Source organism: Tachysurus fulvidraco, chromosome 24 (assembly GCF_022655615.1).
Source record: "Tachysurus fulvidraco isolate hzauxx_2018 chromosome 24, HZAU_PFXX_2.0, whole genome shotgun sequence".
NCBI classification, from domain to species: Eukaryota; Metazoa; Chordata; class Actinopteri; order Siluriformes; family Bagridae; genus Tachysurus; species Tachysurus fulvidraco.
The window spans coordinates 17,912,912-17,934,791 of NC_062541.1; the positions used below are offsets into that span (position 1 = coordinate 17,912,912).

The window sequence follows — 21,880 nt, forward strand, 5'->3', positions numbered from 1 at the left end:
CATTACTTTTTGGTTCGACCCATTGCTCAACCACATCACCACTTGAATTCCCACATGATTTATAAGTAGTGCAAACAGGAGATGGTACTGCCAGTGAAGAGTTTGATTTTGATTGACTAAAAGTCTGTTTCCCTTGTGCATTTTGAATTCCTCACAGATTACTGGAGGACTCATTGTAGGGTCCTTACTACTTTTTATTCCACCAGCCCTCTCTTTAGGGGACCATTAAGACTGCTGAGATTTTACTTAATTTATTTTTGTAGATGTATTGTAGTTTGAATATAATCAAATCAAATATTTTTTTTTTTGTATAGCACTATAAACAATGGACAATGTCACAAAGAAGCTTTAAGAAATATTAAAATTCAGAATAACATTTATGTGATCCATAATAAGTAAGCCAGAGGCAACAATGGCAAGGAAACTTTGAGATGAGTGAGACTCAAAAGAAATCCCATTCACATCTGGGTGCCACCAGATTGTGTAATTGTAAAATAATTCCCTTTCTATGATTGTACACTACATAGTCATGTGCAATTGTGTAACCAGGAGCATTTGAGCAATGTATAAGTATCAGAGTGAGAGAGATCCCAGTTCACCAAAGTTCTCTATGCCCCTGAACTCCAGATCTGCTTATCATCCTATGAAATAACTATTTACAAAAGGTACTGTATGAGTAAAAAAGAAAAGTGCTTTCAGCTTGAACTTAAACACTGTGTCTGAATCCCAGAAGGCTGTTCCATAACTGCAGGGTTGTGTAAGTTTATAGTTATGCTGTTATAGCTAGTTTTACCTAACATTCTGTGTTTATCTCTAACACGATGTGATTCCCCAGGAAATGTAGTTGATTAGTGTAGGTGATATATGAATATGAATTGTTGGCAGAACAGACTATTGTGAAAATTTATGATGTTTAAATATTAGTGCAGTTTTAATATTAGTGTAATGTGTTGTGCAAAGATCTGGTTGAGGTATTAAGTGTTGTACAGAAATGTCCAGAATGGTGTGTTGTTGAATGGCCTGCTGAGAAAAGATCCTCCTCAGTCTCTTTGAGTCGTCCTTCAGGACCCTGGGCGCATCTCTGGCCGCAACACAGAGAATAGTCTATTGTTCAGATTTCTGAGGTCCTTCTTTATCTTCCTGGCCTTGATCCAACACTGCTTGCTGTATACTGACTTCAGGTCAGGGAGCTCAGTAAAGATGGTTCCCTCAGCTGATTGCACCACCCCTGGATCATGCTTGGTGTTTCCAAACCAGGCTGTAATGATTCCCATCAGGTTGTTGTCAATGATGGTTATTCAAAAGTTTCTTAGCAGTTTTTAAAACAATTTAAAAGTGTCTAGATGGTAAAAACTCTAACGGGCCTTTAACAGGATGTTAATGTGACAGGACCATGACAGGTTGTGAACAATGAGGTGGCAGTGGAAGCTCCTATAATGCTTTATTCTGAAGTCCTGTATCAACTCCATTGTCTTTCTGAAAATCCTTCTTGTTATTGTAGAGCTCAGGCACACCCCACAACAATGTTGTCAACAAACTCCGCAATGGTAGAAATGTGGGTAGTGACCACACAGTCATAAGTGTACAATGAGTACAGGAAGGGGCTCAGGACACAACCCTGGGGGATTCCAGTACTGAGGGTCAGAGAGAGTGAGACATGTCTGCTTGCCCTTACTACTTGTGGTATGCCTGTCATTAGGTTGGAGATCCACTGACACAAGGATAGGTCTCAGGACATAGTAGTGAGTTTGGGCCAATTTTCCAATAATTTGGGTGGCTCCGACTGCTAGTGCTGGGTTCAGCCTTGTCTCGGTGAAGCAGGGGAGATGAATTTCCATCTGGAACTGAACCCTTTCCTTGAAGTCTTTGATCTTGTTTCTCAGAGACTGGATATAGTTTAGCAGGATACTAGGCAGTGGAGCATGATTGCACAAGCCTTCAGCCTGTTCCTGACACCAGCACATTTCCACCAGGGAGTGCTGATTCTGGTCTTGCTCTTTGTTCATTCTCAGGATCTCATTCAGCAAAGATGTATTCTGTGTTAAAAAATTGTGGTAGATGAGTGCATTGTAAACCAATAGAAATAAGAGTGTTTCTGCCACTGCAAAAATGCAAAACAAGTGCAAACATGAAACAAAACCTCAGCTTCATCTCCCAAAACGTTTTTCATCTTGAACCAGGCTTTGGTAATGGACCTGTGTTCACCACTGGAGAATTTAATTAACCTCTGGGCAAAGATAAATAGCCAATCAAATTTGCCCACTGCTTTCAGTTCTGGTTTGCTCTACTGATAGTTAAAAAAATCCTGTCCAAAAGCTGTGGAATTTGGGCATTTTAGCTACCTTTAATTCCAGCTACAATTACACATTTTGTGCTGCCACAAACCTCTTAATTTTTTGCTCATCAGTCATCAATTTATTCAACTAATCACATGTTTTCGAGAATTGTTACAGTCATTGTTACTGTACTGTCCTCTCTGAACGCTCCTGGGTTTCTTGGTTCATCATGATTATACTCAGCAGTAGTTACCATTACTAACGCCTGTTTAAAGCTGATATGATGCATAAAGTCACATAGAGCCAAAAACATGCATCTACAATTGTTTCCATCGTCTTTAAACCTGTGTATTGTACACATACTGTCAGTTTATTGTTCCTGCCTTGGACACTAAATTAGAAACCGCATGTGTAACTGCTCTCTTTCTATTTTTTTTTTACTCCATGATTTGCACGTTTATTTCAATTGCCAAATAAATTGACCGAAACCCCTCATTTTTCAGTGTCTGGGTTTGTGATGGCGCCCCCAACAGGCGCGGATGACTTTCTCCCTCTGTTCTCCAGCTAAACCTGTTTGCCTGTCATTAAGACCCGCCATATTGTCTCCCTGAAAGAGCTAAGAGGTAATGTGTTTCTGTTTAACATATTCATTTAGCGTTTGCCTTAAATTGTATCTGGGAAATGCAGCTTGTGAATGGGCTTTTCCGATTAGTCAAGTTCCGTGCTTATTTACAATGAAAACAAAAGACAGAGATGTAGCTTGCTATGCTAGGCTAACGAGTTACGCTAGGCTAGCGAGCAATGCTAGGTTAACGAGCTATGCTAGGCTAACGAGCTAAGAAGCACGACAGCTGTGCATTGACTGAACCCCGAGGCTCAGCGGTAGCATCCAGGCTACAAACACCGCTAGCAGCATAATGTACTGCAGTGATGTCTCCGGTGACACAACGCACTTTCCTGCCTGTACAAACAGTGTAGATCATCCGCTTAGGTCCAGTTATCAGTGCGCGTAATAAAGCTGCCATTGTGTTACTTTTACTCGACTTTACTTGGTTCAGCAGTTAGTTTCTGTCTCTCGGCACTTGTTGGGATTGTTAGCGAGTTTATAACCAACCAAACAAACCAGCCGACGGTAAACTGACTGGTATTCGGTGTGTAAATTTGTGTTTGTTTGTTTTTATATAAATACTTGTATACGGATTTTAAACATTAAAGACACTGGGTCGTGTTTATCTCCTGTTTCTCTGTAATCACAGTTTCTCGGCTGTTTTAATCAAACAGTGCGGTTTGCTATGTACATTTAACACGACTAGTTAACCAGCTGTCAGACCAGTAATGTACACAATCCGGGTCATGAGCTGAGATTTCTGCTTCATAACAGGACAATTTATTAAAAACCTTAAAACGGATTTTATTCCAGTTTAATATAAATCTACAGGTGTTTTCTGCCCATATTTTTATATCAAATATATTTGAGAAATGAGAATTTGAGAACCTTTAATAAATGTCTATAAATAAAATGCTAATGTTATTGTAAATTGTGATCATCAGCCTGCAGGTACATGGGACTGCTGTGGAGGATCTGAACTTCTGTGGTCACTTTTCAGTCACATTTCATGGCTTCAGCAGGACGAATTTTATTTATTATAAAACTAAAATTAATTCAGAAATGTTAATGTTCATATTTATAAATCAAAGTCTCCTGGTTACACAATGGCATTTATAGTGTACAGAAGAGAAATGATTAATAATCCCGCTCTCCGGTGTCACCGAGATGAGGATGATGACGAGGTTCTCTTTTGAGTCGTATCTCTTAAGGTTTCTTCCTCGTATTGTCTCAGGGAGTTTTCCTTGCCACCTAAAATCGAAAACTCTATCATTTTATTCTGATATTTTAAATTCCGGTAAAGCTGCTTTGTGACAATGTCAGTTTGTAAAAGTGCTGTACAAATAAAACTGAATTGGATCACTTCTGAATTTTAAAACAGGCCTAATGCATTTATCTAAATTTTCACAATTAAGTTCACTATCTTCCAGTAATCAGGGAATTACTGATATGTCGATGGCTGATCTTAGACTGAGTAATGAACACATCCTAACTCATTAATTTGAAATAGTTCTCTAATTTGATTTGTTGCATATATTTCCATTGGATCTTGTCTTGGCAGCAGTATGTTTTCCCAGTAGGTGTTTTCCCTATTAGGTGTACAGTACTGCTACTAGAATCGAATTATTTACTGCTATGATGCAGCACTGTTGATAAACAGTTAAACAGGCCACATGTTTTGCTAGTAGACAATAGAAACTTCTTCGGTCAGTTTTAAAGCCTGCTTCTTTTTTATTAATTGTATATATGGCATGTACTGTATGTACAATTATTTACAACCTGAGTAATAAATTACCAAATTTTATTGTTATTTTTATTTCTGTCCTTAAATATCATATGTTTATGAATTGTTTATATATTGTTTAGCCGATTGTCATTGCATGGGGCATTTCAGTAACGGTGCAGATTACAGGAAAGGCTTGACAAGTTTGTTGTGTGCTTTTTGTCTGCTCTCTTTATTGGCTCCTGTTTGAGATACAGTATTTTGAATACAGTATTTTGCTCTGTCAGTCTCTGATGCAGTTTTTTCTCAACCATATTACTATAGTTTGTAATCATTTCAAATGTGGCATTTCCAAACCCGACTTTTCTACTGTTGGCACAGGATTTGTGGCTTGCACGTTTTTGGCCACAGCATGTGATATCAAGTTCTGCTCTGATATTGAATGAGACTGTTCTTCCTTTAAGGTAGTTGGAAGTCAAAACCTAGGAATTTCTGGTATGATACTTTTGACAATAGACCATCTGTCCATTGTATCATACACTTTTCTACTGTTTTGAGTATGCTGCATTTTGATGGAATATTTATGGGAATCATCTAAGACAATCAAACACTGGATAATGACACTAATAGTGATTCATTTGTTTAATGAGCCTCTTCACAATTCTGACATTTGATTGGACCTCACTTTTAAATCTTAAAGTTATGTTTAAATGTTTGTGTTAATCTAATTCAAAGATTTTTTTTAAACTCTCCCACAAAAACTCAGCTGTGGAAGAGGAAGTTATTTTTACGCACTACTATGGCAATAAAACTATTGAATAACATTAATTATAATAATAAGCAATTGCTTGTCAAACACTGCGTAATGCACTTCAAACACTGTGCAGTATACACTGCATAATCTACAATAAACAACGTAATATGTACATCAAATACTGCATAGTACATTGCATCATTTGTCAAACACTGCACGATGTATGTCATACATTGCATAATATACAACATTTACGTCAAATTTACTTCAAACACCATCATTTACGTCCAGCACTGTCACCATTGATTAATGTACATCAGCCACTACGTCATGTACTGCATAATGTACGTCAAACACTGCGTAATGTACGTCAAACACTGCGCACACCAACCACTGCGTAATGTACGCCAACCACTGCGTAATGTACACGAAACCCTGCGTAATGTACACAAAACACTGCGTAATGTACGCCAGCCGCTGCGTAATGTACGTCAAACGCTGCGTAATGTACACCAACCGCTGCGTAATGTACGCCACTGCGTAATGTACACCAGTCACTGCGTAATGTACACCAGTCACTGCGTAATGTACACCAGTCACTGCGTAATGTACACCAGCCGCTGCGTAATGTACGTCAAACACTGCGCAATGTACACCAACCACTGCGTAATGTACACCAACCACTGCGTAATGTACGTCAACCGCTGCATAATGTACATCAACCGCTGCGTAATGTACACCAACCACTGCGTAATGTACGTCAACCACTGCGTAATGTACGTCAACCACTGCGTAATGTAGGACACTGTGTAATGTACACCAACCGCTATGTAATGTACGACACTGCGCAACGTACACCAACCACTGCGTAAGGTAAGTCAACCACTGCGTAATGTACGACAACCACTGCGTAATGTACGTCAAACACTGCGTAACGTATACCAACCACTGCGTAATGTACGTCAAACACTGCGTAATGTACACCAACCGCTGCGTAATGTACAACATTGCGTAATGGATGACAACCACTGTGTAATGTACCCCAACCACTGCGTAATGTACGCCACTGCATAATGTACACCAGCCACTGTGTAATGTACGTCAAACACTGCGCAATGTACACCAACCGCTGCGTAATGTACACCAACCGCTGCATAATGTACGACACTGCATAATGTACGTCAACCACTGCGTAATGTATGACACTGCATAATGTACACCAACCGCTGCGTAATGTACGCCACTGCATAATGTACACCAGCCACTGCGTAATGTACGTCAAACACTGCGCAATGTACACCAACCACTGCGTAATGTACACTAACCGCTGCATAATGTACGACACTGCATAATGTCCATCGACCACTGCATAATGTACGTCAACCACTTCGTAATGTACGACACTGCATAATGTACACAAACCGCTGCGTAATGTACGACACTGCGTAATGTACGTCAACCACTGCGTAATGTACGACACTGCGTAATGTACGTCAACCACTGCGTAATGTACGTCAACCACTGCGTAATGTACGTCAAACACTGCGTAATGTACGACACTGCGTAACGTACACCAACCACTACGTAATGTACGACACTGCATAATGTACACCAACCGCTGCGTAATGTACGACACTGCATAATGTACACGAAACCACTGCGTAATGTACACGAAACCACTGCGTAATGTACGTCAACCACTGCGTAATGTACGTCAACCACTGCGTAATGTACACCAGACACCGCGTAATGTATGACACCGCGTCATGCATGCCAACCGCCGCGTCATGCACGCCAACCGCCGCGTCATGTACTGGTACATCAACCACCACGCCATGTACGACAACCACCGCATAATGTACACCACTGCACCGTGTGCGTCAATCACCGCGTAATATACACCACCGCGTCATGTACGCCAACCACCGCGTCATGTACGCCAACCACCGCGTCATGTACGCCAACCACCGCGTCATGTACGCCAACCACCGCGTCATGTACGCCAACCACCGCGTCATGTACCATTGACAGCAATGGAATTAACAGCATTACATGAGATTTCACCTCGTCTGCCACCATGAATGAAGTCTGCCTCGCTCTGCTTGCACTTAAATTAAATTTCCCCCTACATTTGGCTAGGTTTCAGTGCTTTAATCCAATTTACAGTATTTTCCGCACTATAAGGCACCGTATTATAAGGCGCATGCTAAAACATACGGTCTACAAAAAAGGTAACAGAAGCAAAACAGTGAGTTTATTTGAACTTTATTCTACTATATAACAATACACACACATTATTTTTAATCAATCTTCTCCCACAAATCCATCAAAGTCCTCATCTACTGTGTCTTCTTAACTTGACGCTTCCTCCACTTCTGAACCATAGATACATTGATGTTGAATTCTTTGGCAGCTGCTCTATTCCCGTTTACAACTGCGTAACTGATAGCCTGTAGTTTCAATTGTGCCTCGTAAGCATCTGATTTTTATTGGCGGATGGCAAACCAACTTAAGGTGCATTTACCGCCACCTACTGGACTGGAGTGTGGAGCGCATAATGGTTAGGAAGAAACAAATGTTGTTCTGCAACATACTGGTATTATACTGTACCTACCGGAGGCGTGGCGGAGGTAAGTGTACGTACTGTACGTATTACGTAATGTTCTCTGATTGGTTTATCGCTGCCAGCATACGTAGTGTATGTATTACGTCCCTGTGTAAGTGGGAAATGGTCCGACAGTCAATCAAGCGGAGCGCTTACCAAAGTCACACAACATTTTTACAGATTTTTGGAACTCGGTGCACACACAAGGCGCACCGGGTTATTAGGCGCACGGCCGATTTTTGAGAAAATTTAAGGCTTTTAGGTGCGTCTTATAGTGCGGAAAATACTGTAATAGCCTATGGTAGGAGAATAAAGTTTAAAGACAGTGTTTATTGTGTGTGACTGTTCATATGCACTAGGCTATCATGTGTATGTACATACCTGACCTGGTTTAATATGACATGTTGTTAATTGTTGAATCTTAATTTGGTGAACATCTTCCCTTTATCACAGAGCTGACAGAAGCAGCAAGACACACGTATAATGTCTGGCCCATTGACCAGCCGATCCCGGGTTTACCCAGATGTCAACACACAGAGACCTCGGGAGTACTGGGACTACGAGTCACATGTTGTGGAGTGGGGGTGAGCCTGCTGGTATTTGTGGTGTTAAGGATATAGTATAGTGGCCTGAAACAATTGCGTGGGTGTTGTTTGGACCTTCTTGTTTAGGTCTTGTCTGGAGCATATTTAATACAATATATCATCTGTTAATCCTGTTAAATCTGTGTTTGACCAAACTTTTGTTAGAGCCACTGTGCCATTTATACTTAGTTTTTGTGTTCAACCACCACCCTTTATGCATTTATGTGTCTTCTGTTTCTTCCCACTGAAAATGTGAAATAAGCCAATCTACATGTGAATCAAAATGGATTTACAGTTTTGTGATCATTTTAAGAGGAAAAACAAAAATGAGGTTAAAAAGAAAAAAGGCTAAATAGACATAAAATGAAGTGTATTATTATTGTTGTTATTATGGGGCAAGCACCAAACGCGCCAGGCACCTTATTTTTACTCTAACTGCTAAGGAGGGACTGAGGCTATATCAACAGCACACTGACACAAATCTTGTTAGACATTTTAAGGACCATATAATTATGCCATGTAGCAAATTTGGTGACCGCACCACCAGTGGTCAGAAGTTACAATAGCATGCCAAACATGATGCTTAGATGGAATACAATAAAATGCTACTTCTCCACCAAATTTTGTCCAGTCGTCTCCAAATTTGGCTCATAACATTTTAAGGCCAGTATAAACAAAATTCAGCAAATTACTATTGATATTCAAAACCATTTGTGCATTATCACAAAACTTTGGCCGTACCTAGCAACAGCTTTTGAGTAGTGACCTAAAACAGTGGGCATCGTCAGGTCCATGCCCTGAGCCCAATGCAACAACTTTTTTTTCAGCACCACCTACTGGTTGCAATAACGTGCTAAAAATTTCTTCATCTAACTTCAATTCAATTCAATTTACTTCACTGTACTGTACATTATTGCTTCTTCAAATTTTGTCAGATGTTCCCCAAGTTTGTTTCACATCATCTTAACACCTGTCAAAACATCAAAGTAGCAACAGATTACAGGAGAGGTCACAGCAGTAACAGCCCTTTCAGTTATGGCTCTACTTTACTTTTCTTTTATTATTATTATTGTGGTTATTATTGATTATATGCATTTTTATATTATAATAAATTATTATATCTTATATAGAATATTATTAGATTTTCAATATTTTTATTTAGTTTCAATAAAAATGTTAGCATATTTTTTTAATGCAGCTTCTTGTATTTGTTTTTAAAGGAACCAAGATGACTACCAGCTTGTTCGTAAATTGGGGCGTGGCAAATACAGTGAAGTTTTCGAAGCTATCAATATCACAAACAATGAGAAAGTAGTTGTTAAAATACTCAAAGTAAGTACTTTAGCCTAATTGTGTGCTTAGCATTGATTAATGAATAGATTTGATAAATAACTGTACAGAATATTATTGTTTGGCAAATGAGAAATGACAACGGATAGATTTGTGGAATGGAAGGATGGATGGATGGTCCATGAGTATCCTAAACACATAATAGAATGTGTTATGCCATAGGAAGTCCTTGAGAACTGCAACTGGAGTTCATTTCAGTTTACTGGAGCACATTATACCTGAACAGACTAGACCTCTTACATTACATGCCATCCTGACTCTTTATTTTCCAGTTCACTGATGAGCATCTTTGCCAAATAAGCGTGTTTGTATTGTGGGCTTTATCTTAAAAAAAAATTTGTAACTCAATCCTGTGGGCAGAATCCCAAATTAAGAGAGAGAGAGTGCGAGACTTTCTTTAAGACAGAATTTCTCTTTTTTTCTACAAAGGAACATGGCTCCAGATTTATTCGATAACATTTTGCAAGATGAGAGGTTTCTTTCATGCTAAGTGATAAATGCTTGTGAAGATTAACTACATCTCTATAAATGTAGCCAGGATTTTATTTTTGAGTTTCCTTTTACTGGAGACAGGATGAGACGAGTGCAACTCAATCTGAGCCTGGAGTTGAAAATGTTTTTGGATTCAGTTTTTGTCTCTTCTTTTTTCTTTGTCTACAGCCAGTAAAGAAGAAGAAAATAAAACGGGAAATAAAGATCTTAGAGAATCTGCGAGGTGGCCCAAACATCATCACACTTTTAGATATTGTCAAGGATCCAGTGGTTAGTATCATAGAGCATCAAGGATACGATACATTTAAACATTTTATTTTGTACTAATGAATATTGTGGATCAGTGGTTATTGAATAAAAATTGTAGATAATAATAACCTGTTTTATTTGTAGTAGTTATTAAATAATGGACTAATAAGGGACTGGCTTCTCTCTGTTTTGTCCAAGTCTCGAACACCTGCTCTGGTTTTTGAACATGTTAACAACACAGACTTTAAGGTGAAACTCTTGTTTTTTCATATAAAACCTAGTCATGAATGACATGCTCTGTAATGAGAACCCAGCTTTTACCTTATTTTACAGCAATTGTATCAAACACTATCAGACTACGACATCCGATTCTACATGTATGAGATCTTAAAGGTGAGTTTTCATTCCTTGGTATACAAAAAATAGACAATTATTTTTTATTTCAACTTACCTGAATACAGAATATCTGAATTCCTTTTTGAGGATTTAAAATACTGGTTTATTTCATTTCAGTTACTGTTTTTAGTTCACGTAACTAGCAGACTAGCTTGTCACACATTATTATATTATGGTACCACTTTTATGTTTTGTTGATCAGTTTTCTGGCAACCAGAATGTAGGACTGAGGACTGATTTGTGCTCTTGGTGCACTTACATGCCAGGACTAGTTAATATACAGATTTGCACCCTCTAATCCTAAGGGAGGTTACTTTTTGGAATTACTCTTAACATCCGATTTGATTCAGATTACTTTGATTAGTTCGTTTTTCCTGATATGGTTTGAATGCAACACACTAGAAAACAAAAGCCTGTATTCATCCAAATACAATGCAACACAGCAAGATGCATATCATTCTTTGCATATCTCAGGTGGTTAGGAACTTCAGGTCAGAGCAAAGGGCCCTGGATCAGACAGGGTTGGAGCAAGAACCCAACAGTGGACAGCTTTACTTCTCTATAATTAATTTGGCGTTAGTGGTGAAGAGCTGGGGTTTGACACATGTCAGGTTCAGAAATCTGAATCTGCATATCAGTTACTCAGTGTTTCTTATTTTGCTATATTTTGAGTATGTTCTTGAGCCTGGAAGGAGAATTAATATCAGAGGCATTTGGTGAAGTTAAGGACATTTTCTATATTTCTTTGGGTTCTTCCTCTCTAAAATGTTTTGGTCTTTCATTTCACTGTTTTCTCATTCAGTAGTATCAGACGTTAAATACGTGAAAAATGAGTAAAATAAGTGAATCCTGTCTTCTTAGGCCTTGGATTACTGCCACAGTATGGGAATCATGCACAGAGACGTCAAGCCCCACAATGTCATGATTGATCACGAGCACAGAAAGGTAAAGTCTGGGATTCTTTGTTGGTGTGTTTTTTTTTGTGTCACACTGGACTCCTCCTTCAGCAAATGGTGCAGTGTTGGTTTTCTTCTTGCCTTCAGTACCTGAAACAGAAGTGTTCACAGCCACATCAGTGATGATAAATGCAGGCAATGCAAAGACCGATAAGGTCTCTGAGGAGACACAATGTCACATGACACAGATTTCATGCCATGTTGCTATAAGATGCAGACCACTGTGTGTTTGGTTTCTCAGCTTCGTCTGATAGACTGGGGTCTGGCTGAATTTTACCACCCAAGTCAGGAGTATAATGTAAGAGTGGCCTCTCGATACTTTAAAGGACCTGAACTGCTCGTTGACTACCAGGTTAGTTTTATACAGCTGTCAGATCTTTTTTTTAAAAACTCCATTATACAAAGATGAAATTGTCATTTAATTATATAGTGGAAGTAGTAAACTTATATGTTTTAACTAATGTATTTTCTCACATAACACATAAAGAAATGTATTTTTTTTTACCTACAGTTGTGTTTACTTTTTGCTAATGTATAGTTTATAATATATTATAATTTTTATCCTCTATTTTGTACTAATCATTATGTGCGTATACAGTGGGTTCAGAAAATATTCACACCAGGCCACAAAGCTATTTCATGTGTCATTACTGGTCTGATGTGGTACCTACCAGAATATTTACACTGTATGTTTAACAACTTGACCAAAATAACTAACAGGGTCATAAGAATCTTGCAACATTAATGCTGTCGATGTTATCATCAAGATTATGCTAACAGCAAGGGAAATGCTATGAATCACACTTAAACCCAGTAGACTGACCCAGCTGTCAGTAAAGACAAAAATGTTGAAGATGAAGTGATGACACCACAAACTGTAAAATCTAGATTATACTTTCTCAAAAACTAGCCATGCTTTCCTCTCTTACCTAGACATTGGTCCCTGTTCCTACTCTGGCACATCACTGTCCACACCTTGACCCTGCATGTGACTGATAAATAAATGGTTATTTATATTTGAACAAAACTCTAGTAACAGCTTCAAGTCACATGCAAATAGTTCCTAATTCACTAGCTGTCGTCATTTTTTTTCAGCAAAAAGAACTCTACAACTGGGTGACAGTCTGTTTTATTTGCAGAGTTGTGGAAATTGTACTATTATTCATCATCATCCCACCAAAGTACAGAACATATAAATGCCTTTACTATTCAGCAGCAAAATGTCCATCACTATTACTTACTACACAACAACATATTATAGAGCACTTCATTGTCAGATTCTTTTTGTTTATTTTACTAATGTATGTGTAGCTTTAATGATGCATGGGCATGCCAAAGAAAATATCAACCCTAAATATTTCCTCTGTTCTTGTGACTGTCAGATGTATGACTACAGTTTAGACATGTGGAGCTTAGGCTGCATGCTGGCCAGTATGATTTTCAGGAAAGAACCATTCTTTCATGGACATGACAACTACGATCAGGTGAGTGGTGTACATGTACAGTAGTTTAAAATTGAGCTTATTTATGTTACACACTTTAGTGTCACACTGTAGAGCAGTAGCAAAAATGATCTATAGATTTGATCAATCTAAACCCCAGCTTACTCACTGAAAAGGAGACTACTTTATTATATATTACTTAAAAATACGGTTCTAGCACAATATTCTGAACCATATTTAAGATACAAATTTTTTCTTCTTTATTTTTTTAATATTATGCTCATTTCATTCTTAGTAGTTTGTGGTTCCATCAATCTGCCCGACATTATTTATACTTTAAAAATACTTTAAATAATGTGATGCATAGCAGAGACAGTTCAGCCCAAAACCACCAGATTTCTTTTCATGAGCATAAAAGTGAAACTGAAGTACAGTGCTTTAAATCCTAGACCATCTCTAACCGTGCAAATGCTTTCTTTGGTTCCAATGGCCCACAAGGCCCATTATCTCCATCTTAATGGCTTCTTGCAAAAACAAGTCAATTTCTCATATGATTGAAATATAGTTTGTGCTTACATTAAGCAGGAAGAACAGATACTGTTGGCCTACAGAATGATGTTCAGAATGTTGACTGATGGTCTTTCCATGAAGGCTTTTTCACATTAGTAATGTCTTTACAGCTTGTACGAATTGCCAAAGTTCTGGGCACAGAAGACCTATATGACTACATTGACAAATATAACATAGAACTTGATCCACGGTTCAATGACATCTTGGGCAGGTAAGACCTCAACATTTGGTTTATACTTTTATTTATTGATTTTATTTTTTTATCTGCTGCTACTAAATAATTTGACTGTTTACAATTGCTCTAGTTGCACAATGTACTTTATAATATACAGTATGCACACTGGTGAGCGCTATTTTATGTATTTGTCTTGTAGTGTTTTGTATTGTCTTTTGTCTCACACTTTTGCACTAGGTTGCACGCATTGCACTTTCTGTAACTAGGCCTAAAGTCCTTAGCTCTGTGTTGTGTAGCACAGCTTTGTCTCATTTCACTATGTACTAAATCAGCTATATATGGTTGAAATGACAATTAAAGCTACTTGACTTGACTGATGTTTTCCTATTTTAGCTCCGTCATCATGTATTGAACTTGTACAAGGTGTTAAGAGCTTGATGGGCAGTTGGTGGATCAAGTGGTTAAGGCTTTGGGTTGTTGATAAGAGCTTCAAGCCCCAGCATTGACTATCTGCCACATTTGGGCACTTGAGCAAGGCCCTTAACCCTCCCAGCTCCAGGGGTGCTGTATCATAGCTGCCCCTGTGCTCTGGGCTCTGACCCCAACTCCAAAGTTGGGATATACGAAGAAAAGTTTTCCACTGTGCTGGAATATATATGTGACAATAATAAAGGCTTCCATGCCCCATTTCATTTCATTCATTCAGTTTCTTCTATTCTCTCTTTCCTCCAGACATTCCAGGAAGAGGTGGGAGAGGTTTGTTCACAGCGAGAACCAGCATCTAGTCAGTACTGAAGCTCTGGACTTTCTAGACAAGCTTCTGCGATATGACCATCAAGCACGCCTCACAGCCCGGGAGGCCATGGAGCACCCATACTTCTGTGAGTCTCAAATATAGTACTAGCTAGTAGTACATGGAATTTTACCAGGTCTACAGATGTATCACTAAAGAATAACAAGAACTGGCTAGGCATTCATTTAGATCAAACACTGCAGTTTTAACAACTGGTTTATGCACAAATTAAATGTATACAAATAAAATATATACAAATATGTAGTGTGAATTCAGTGAAGATTGGGCCACTATATTCACCTTTGTTTCTGCTCCTTTGTGTGTGTCACAAGCTTATATGAATACAACTTTAAACTATTTTTCAGTTTATCTTCTTTATCTTAAAGATTATTGTACCTTGTGCAATGATTATTGTTCAGTGTTGGACAAAGTTAAACAAATTCATTGCATCATTACATTATATGTTTGTTTCAGAGGCAGTTATATGCTGATAAACATTATCATTTCTCCTTTCACAGATCCTATAGTAAAAGATCAGGCAAGGATGGGCTCAACATCTGGGCTGTCCACTGGCTCCAATCCTATCAGCACCTCCAGCATGATGACCGGTAAAATTTCCAAGTGCTATTTTAAATTCAATCCATTTTCACGTTACCTCACCTAGTTAATCGGCTTAGAAAGGTTGGTTGGACTGATCTTCTGCTCTTGAGCCCTTGTCCTATTCTGTTTCAGGAGGTATTACATCCATGTCGTCGTCCCAGCCCATGGCCAACATATCTGCGTCTCCTGTCATGCCCTTGCCCAGCACTCTGGCTACACAAGTCCCTGCTACTGCTGGAGCGCAACCCTGATGAGGATTAACTAACTCCTCTCTCTGTTTCCAGCCCTCATTTTTATAGCAGAGACAGAATTGGATTTGTCTCCTTTTTTCTTTTGTTTGTTTCCATTCAGTAATTATTCAATGCGATTCGGACACACACCAGACAGTGTCTGAAAATGTAGCTGCTGTATTTTATGATGGTGTCTAGAGAAGCAACCACACTGTAGAAATTTAAAAAAGGATAATAAAATGTATTTTATATGTCCCTAATTTCTGTTGCTTTTATTTTGCTATTTTGAAAAGGTCAGTATTGTATCCCAATTTTCATGGCACTGTGCCAATATTGTCTCTGTGTCAGGGGCTGCACATACTTACAGTGGATATAAAAAGTCTACAAACCCCTGTTAAAATGGCAGGTTTTTGTTGTGGGAAAAAAATTAAACCAAGATAAATAATATCAGAACCTTTTCCACATTTACTCAAATTTCTACCTATATATATAAGTGGAAAAAGAAAATGTATTTGAAAAACAATTAATGTACAAAAGCTTGGTTGCATAAGTGCACACTACCTTTAACATTTGAAGCACCTTTAGTTATCACAACATTCAGTCTTTGTGCGTCAAACAGTTTGGCACATCTCTTCAATATTTTGCCATTCTTACTTAATTCTGCTGAAAATCATTCTACCACTGTCAGATTTTTTGGAGTATCTCCTGCACACAGCCCACTTCGGGTCACCCCACAGATTTAGACCTGGCTATATTTGTTGATTTGGAAGTTCAGGTTTTGATTTTTAACTTCTTACTCTTAAAAGCTTACAGTTTCTGTCGGCTACAATTTCACAATAAAGCTATTAAATGTTCTGACCTGATTTATCTTGGTTTTATTTTTTCACACATTTCAAGCAGGAAAAAGTTTACTCGCCCCCTCTGTTAAAATAACAGAGGGGGCGAGTAAACTTTTTCTGCTTGACCAAAAAAAAAAAAAAAAGTCACACATTTATGACCGCCTATTGATTTGATGACACTGATGGGAGAGACAGGCTGCTGTGTAAAGTCTTCTCCAGCACATCCCAAAGCACCTCAGTGGAGTTTAGGTTTGGACTGTGTAGTGGCCAGTCCATGAGTGAGTGTCTCATGCTCCCTGAACCTCTCTTTCACACTTTGAGCCCAATGGATCCTGGTGTTTTCATCTTGGAACATGCCCATGATGCCTGGGAAGAAAAAAATCCATTGATATAAAACCCTTTTATCATTTCTTTATATTTGTGTAGTCAACTGACCTCCATTTTGGACACTGCTGAACCTGGGCAACTGAAGCAGCTCCAAATCATCACATTGGCTTGTACGGTAGACACTAGGCATGATTGATGCCTCACTTCATCCTCCTCTACTTACCCTGATGCTGCCATCACTCTGGTGTAGGGTAAATTTACTCATCAGACCACATGACCATTTTCAGAGTCCAGTCTTAAAGCTACGCAGCTGTTTTCTCTCAATCTCTTGAGTACTCTGCATTTTGCATGTGGAAATAATCTTAAATTCACAGTTACACATAGTCATTAGTGCTCTCCAATCACAATAGTTTTGTTTTGTTAAGATTTTTTATTAGATTTTAGTTCTGACCATGTTTCTTCCTCAAAGTTGATGGAGCTGCACAGTCATTCCAGGTTTAATAATGTGCTGAACAGTTCTTTTTTATTTTTATTTTTTTTAAGTTTCAGTGATCTCCTAGCTTGTTTTCTTTGCTTATTGCAAGTCCCTTCTGAAACAACATATCCTTTCCATAACCCCAGGATATGTCTTACATGATTATTTAAGAGATGAGAAGTGACTCAATGAATAAAGGTTAGATATCTTGTTACCAGCTGGAAAATATTAATCGCTGCAGTAACTGCCCAATAGCAAGCTCTTTATTGCAGGTGGTGAATTTATTTTATTTTTTATACATGCAGTATACACTGTACTAGTTCTGATTTGGACTGGAAATGGAGATGTGCACTATGGCTTTAAAACGTAAATATGAAAGATCAGAAAAAAATAAAAACACAAAGCCTGCCTGTGAAGCCCTCTATTATTACAAATTGTGAGATAGTCACCTGTCATAACAAGACGGGCTCAGCATCCAAATCTTAGTGGGATTTGATAAAAGTTTATTAACAGACTTTTCTTAAAAATAGACGGACTAGCAAGCCAGGTCAAATGGATTGACATCATCTGGATGCCACTGGATCTTTGCAGCTTCTATGTCATTGGTGATTTACAGGTAAGTACTGAATGAAGCCGGGGAATAAAATGTGAAAACTCTATATATACATATACACACACATAGAGGACTTTTCAGAATTCCCTATTCAAGTCTATGGGATGTTCGATCGTCAACTACGGGAAAACCGTCGGCACTCCGAAATAAAAACTTCGTCCGGAATAAGGTCCTAAAGAACCTGTCCGAGTTCGGTGTAAATCACTCGAAAACTTGCCGAGTTATAAACCTCAAAATTTTATAATGGAAGTCTATGGGAAAAAAAGGCCAATTTGAGCTTCCGAACCGGGAATGCCAGAATTCCGATCGCTTAGAAAAATAGAAGCAACAAACTTCAGACCAGGGTCTACGACATATCCGAATTTGGTGCATGTGGCTCGAACGCCCTAGGCCGCATTTTTTAAAATAAATTTTTGTCTAAGAATAATAATAATAACTAGATTTGTAAAGTTCGTCGCGACAAACTTTGATGTTGGCTTTGACGGTGCAAGTATTCGCAAAGGCCGGTGCATTTTGGAGGCAAGTAGACAGAAAGATTGTGAAAGCTACTGGACCGCTAGGGTGCCAATACTTTTGGAGGTGAGCGGACATGAGCATGTGACGTGATCCGAATACCCGTGAGGTAGTTCCCCTCATTGTGCTGAGTGTTTTGATATGTCACATGTCCATGTTGTGCAAATTTTTGATTTCGCTTGTTTTGGGGGCGGGGCTACACGTGACATCACGTGACATGACCAGAATACCCGTGGGGCAGTTCCCCGCAATGTGCTGAGTGTTTTGATATGTCACATGTCCATGTTGTGCAAATTTTTTATTTTGCTTGTTTTGGGGGCGGGGCTACACGTGACGTCACGTGACGTGACCAGAATACCCATGGGGCAGTTCCCCTCAATGTGCTGAGTGTTTTGATATGTCACATGTCCATGTTGTGCAAATTTTTGATTTCGCTTGTTTTGGGGGCGGGGCTACACGTGACGTCACGTGACGTGACCAGAATACCCGTGGGGCAGTTCCCCTCATTGTGCTGAGTGTTTTGATATGTCACATGTCCATGTTGTGCAAATTTTAAATTTTCACGTGTCGTCACGTGTCGTCACGTGACATGGCCAGAAAACCCGTGGGGCAGTTCCCCTCATTGTGCTGAGTGTTTTGATATGTCACATGTCCATATTGTGCAAATTTTTAATTTTCACGTGTCGTCACGTAACGTCACGTGACGTGACCAGAATACCCGTGAGGCAGTTCCCCTCATTGTGCTGAGTGTTTTGATATGTCACATGTCCATGTTGTGCAAATTTTTGATTTCGCTTGTTTTGGGGGCGGGGCCACACGTGACGTCACGTGACGTGACCAGAATACCCCTGGGGCAGTTCCCCTCATTGTGCTGAGTGTTTTGATATGTCATATGTCCATGTTGTGCAAATTTTTGATTTTGCTTGTTTTGGGGCGGGGCTACACGTGACGTCACGTGGTGTCGAGTGACGTCACCAGAATACCCGGTGGGGTGCCAATACTTTTGGCAAAAAGTGGCTACTGAGGGTTTGTACATTTCATGTCAATACTGCAGTCATTATGGGATTCTACTTATTATACTGCATAGAACAGTACATGCAATTCTTCATGTTGGATGTATTGCATGTGTGAGAGCTTAGAGGACTTTTCGGAATTCCCTATTCAAGTCTATGGGATGTTCGATTGTCGACTACGGGAAAACCGAAAATTCCATCGGAACTCCGAAATAAAAATTTGGTCCGGAGTAATGTCCTAAAGAACCTTTCCGAGTTCGGTGTAAATCGCTCGAAAACTTGCCGAATTACAAACCTCAGAAGTTTATAATGGAAGTCTATGGGAAAAAAGGCCACTTTGAGCTTCCGAACCGGGAATGCCGGAATTCCGATCGCTTAGAAAAATAGAAGCAACAAACTTCAGACCAGGGTCTACGACATATCCGGATTTGGTGCATGTGGCTCGAAAGACCTAGTCCGCATTTTTTTAAATAAATTTTTGTCTAATAATAATAATAATAATAATAATAATAATAATAATAATAAGCTTATAACGGAAATCAGAATGTTGGCTTCTACAAAGCCAACATAAAGATTTGTAAAGTTTGTCGTGACAAACTTTGATGTTGGCTTTGATTGTGCAAGAATTCGCAAAGGCCGGTGCATTTTGGAGGCAAGTGGACAGAAAGATTGTAAAAGCTACTGGACCGCTAGAGTGCCAATACTTTTGGAGGTGAGCAGACATGAGCATGTGACGTGATCCAAATACTCGTGAGGTATTTCCCCTCATTGTGCTGAGTGTTTTGATATGTCACATGTCCATGTTGTGCAAATTTTTGATTTCGCTTGTTTTGGGGGCGGGGCTACACGTGAAGTCACGTGACGTGACCAGAATACCCATGGGACAGTTCCCCTCATTGTGCTGAGTGTTTTAATATGTCACATGTGTATGTTGTGCAAATTTTTGATTTCGCTTGTTTTGGGGGCGGGGCTACACGTGACGTCATGTGACGTGACCAGAATACCCATAGGACAGTTCCCCTAATTGTGCTGAGTGTTTTGAAATGTCACATGTCCATGTTGTGCAAATTTTTTAACTTTGCTTGTTTTTGGGGTGGGGCTACATGTGACATCACGTGACGTCACGTGACATGACCATAATATCCGTGGGGCAGTTCCCCTCATGGGCATGTGGGGCTCATCCCCACATGCCCATGTTGTGCAATTTTTTTTATTTTCATGTGAAATCATCAGAATACACGTGAGGAAGTTCCCCTCGTTGTTCTGAGTGCTTTGATATGTCACATGTACATGTTGTAAAAAGCTTTTTGATTTTGCATATATCGGGGGTGGGGCTGCGGCACAACCGGAAAGCCAGTCGATACACCAATTTAAAACTTTGCTCAGAGTATCACCCTATAGGAGCTGGCCGAGTTTAGTGTAGATAGTTTGAAGCTTGCCGAGTTATAAACCTCAAAATGTTATAACTTAGAAAAAATTATAGCAAGACCAGGGTCTACAACATATCCGAATTTGGTGCATGTGGCTCAAAAGCCCTAGGCCGAATTAAATTTTATAAATTTTTGTCTAAACTGAAATAGGAAAACAGAATGTTGGCTTCTACAAGCCTACATAATAATAAGCTTAAATAGGAAAACAGAATGTTGGCTTCTACAAATACATTTCAGATGAAACGTCTCTAGGTTACGACCAGAACCCTAGTTCCCAGAGGAACGAGACGCTATGGGAACGCCCCTGTATGACCGCGTTCTGTGTGTAATCTGACCAATAGGCATTGGGACATGATGTCGTCGGCGGGCAACGTCGCATTTACAGGAAGTTACAAATGGCTGCGAGATGGACAAGACACTAGCTCCTGCGAAAGAAGGTAAGCACCTGCAGGGAGTGTGGCATGGACACCAGCTTTTTAGACCAGCTAGTCTTAAACTCCAGGTGAGACGTGGCCACGGACAGGGACTGCAGATCCCTGATCCCCTTCAGGGAGGAAATCGCCAAGTGGAAGGTGGTCTTAATAGACAGAGCCGCCAGTACAACCGCTTGATCCCAGACAGGCACTCTGGGTCGCGTCCCGGGCCTCAGCCTCCAGGTGCCACATAGGAAACGTGTCACCAGTGGATGCCTACCCAGCAACTGCCCCACCGGTGGGGTGCTATATGCCGCGATGGCAGACACGTAAACCTTCAGGGTCGAGGGGGTTAACCCAGCAGCAAAGTGTTCTTGTAAAAACACCAGAACTGAGCCAATCGGGCAGTTAACTAGTTGTTTCCAGGCCATGGTGCTCGCACCACGACGTGAACA

General features: G+C 39.6%; 1 protein-coding gene across 1 annotated transcript; it reads left to right on the plus strand.

Annotated features, from left to right (window-relative positions):
• Positions 1 to 2,742: 2,742 nt before the first annotated feature.
• zgc:86598 (STKc_CK2_alpha domain-containing protein) lies at positions 2,743 to 16,062 on the plus strand. The gene is made up of 13 exons (XM_027166543.2): positions 2,743 to 2,899; positions 8,419 to 8,549; positions 9,770 to 9,881; positions 10,560 to 10,661; positions 10,839 to 10,889; positions 10,974 to 11,033; positions 11,898 to 11,981; positions 12,234 to 12,344; positions 13,375 to 13,476; positions 14,115 to 14,215; positions 14,912 to 15,060; positions 15,491 to 15,580; positions 15,705 to 16,062. The coding sequence occupies exons 2-13, from the start codon at positions 8,449 to 8,451 to the stop codon at positions 15,821 to 15,823; spliced, it is 1,182 nt and encodes a 393-aa protein (XP_027022344.1). The 5' UTR covers positions 2,743 to 2,899; positions 8,419 to 8,448; the 3' UTR covers positions 15,824 to 16,062.
• The last annotated feature ends 5,818 nt before the right edge of the window (positions 16,063 to 21,880 follow it).

Excerpts from the sequence above, each read along its gene's own strand:
- zgc:86598 (XM_027166543.2), top strand. The coding sequence starts at position 8,449 with ATGTCTGGCCCATTGACCAGCCGATCCCGGGTTTACCCAGATGTCAAC. Across the intron at positions 8,550-9,769 it reads TCACATGTTGTGGAGTGGGG|GAACCAAGATGACTACCAGC; the intron begins GTGAGCCTGCTG and ends TTGTTTTTAAAG. Across the intron at positions 9,882-10,559 it reads TAGTTGTTAAAATACTCAAA|CCAGTAAAGAAGAAGAAAAT; the intron begins GTAAGTACTTTA and ends CTTTGTCTACAG.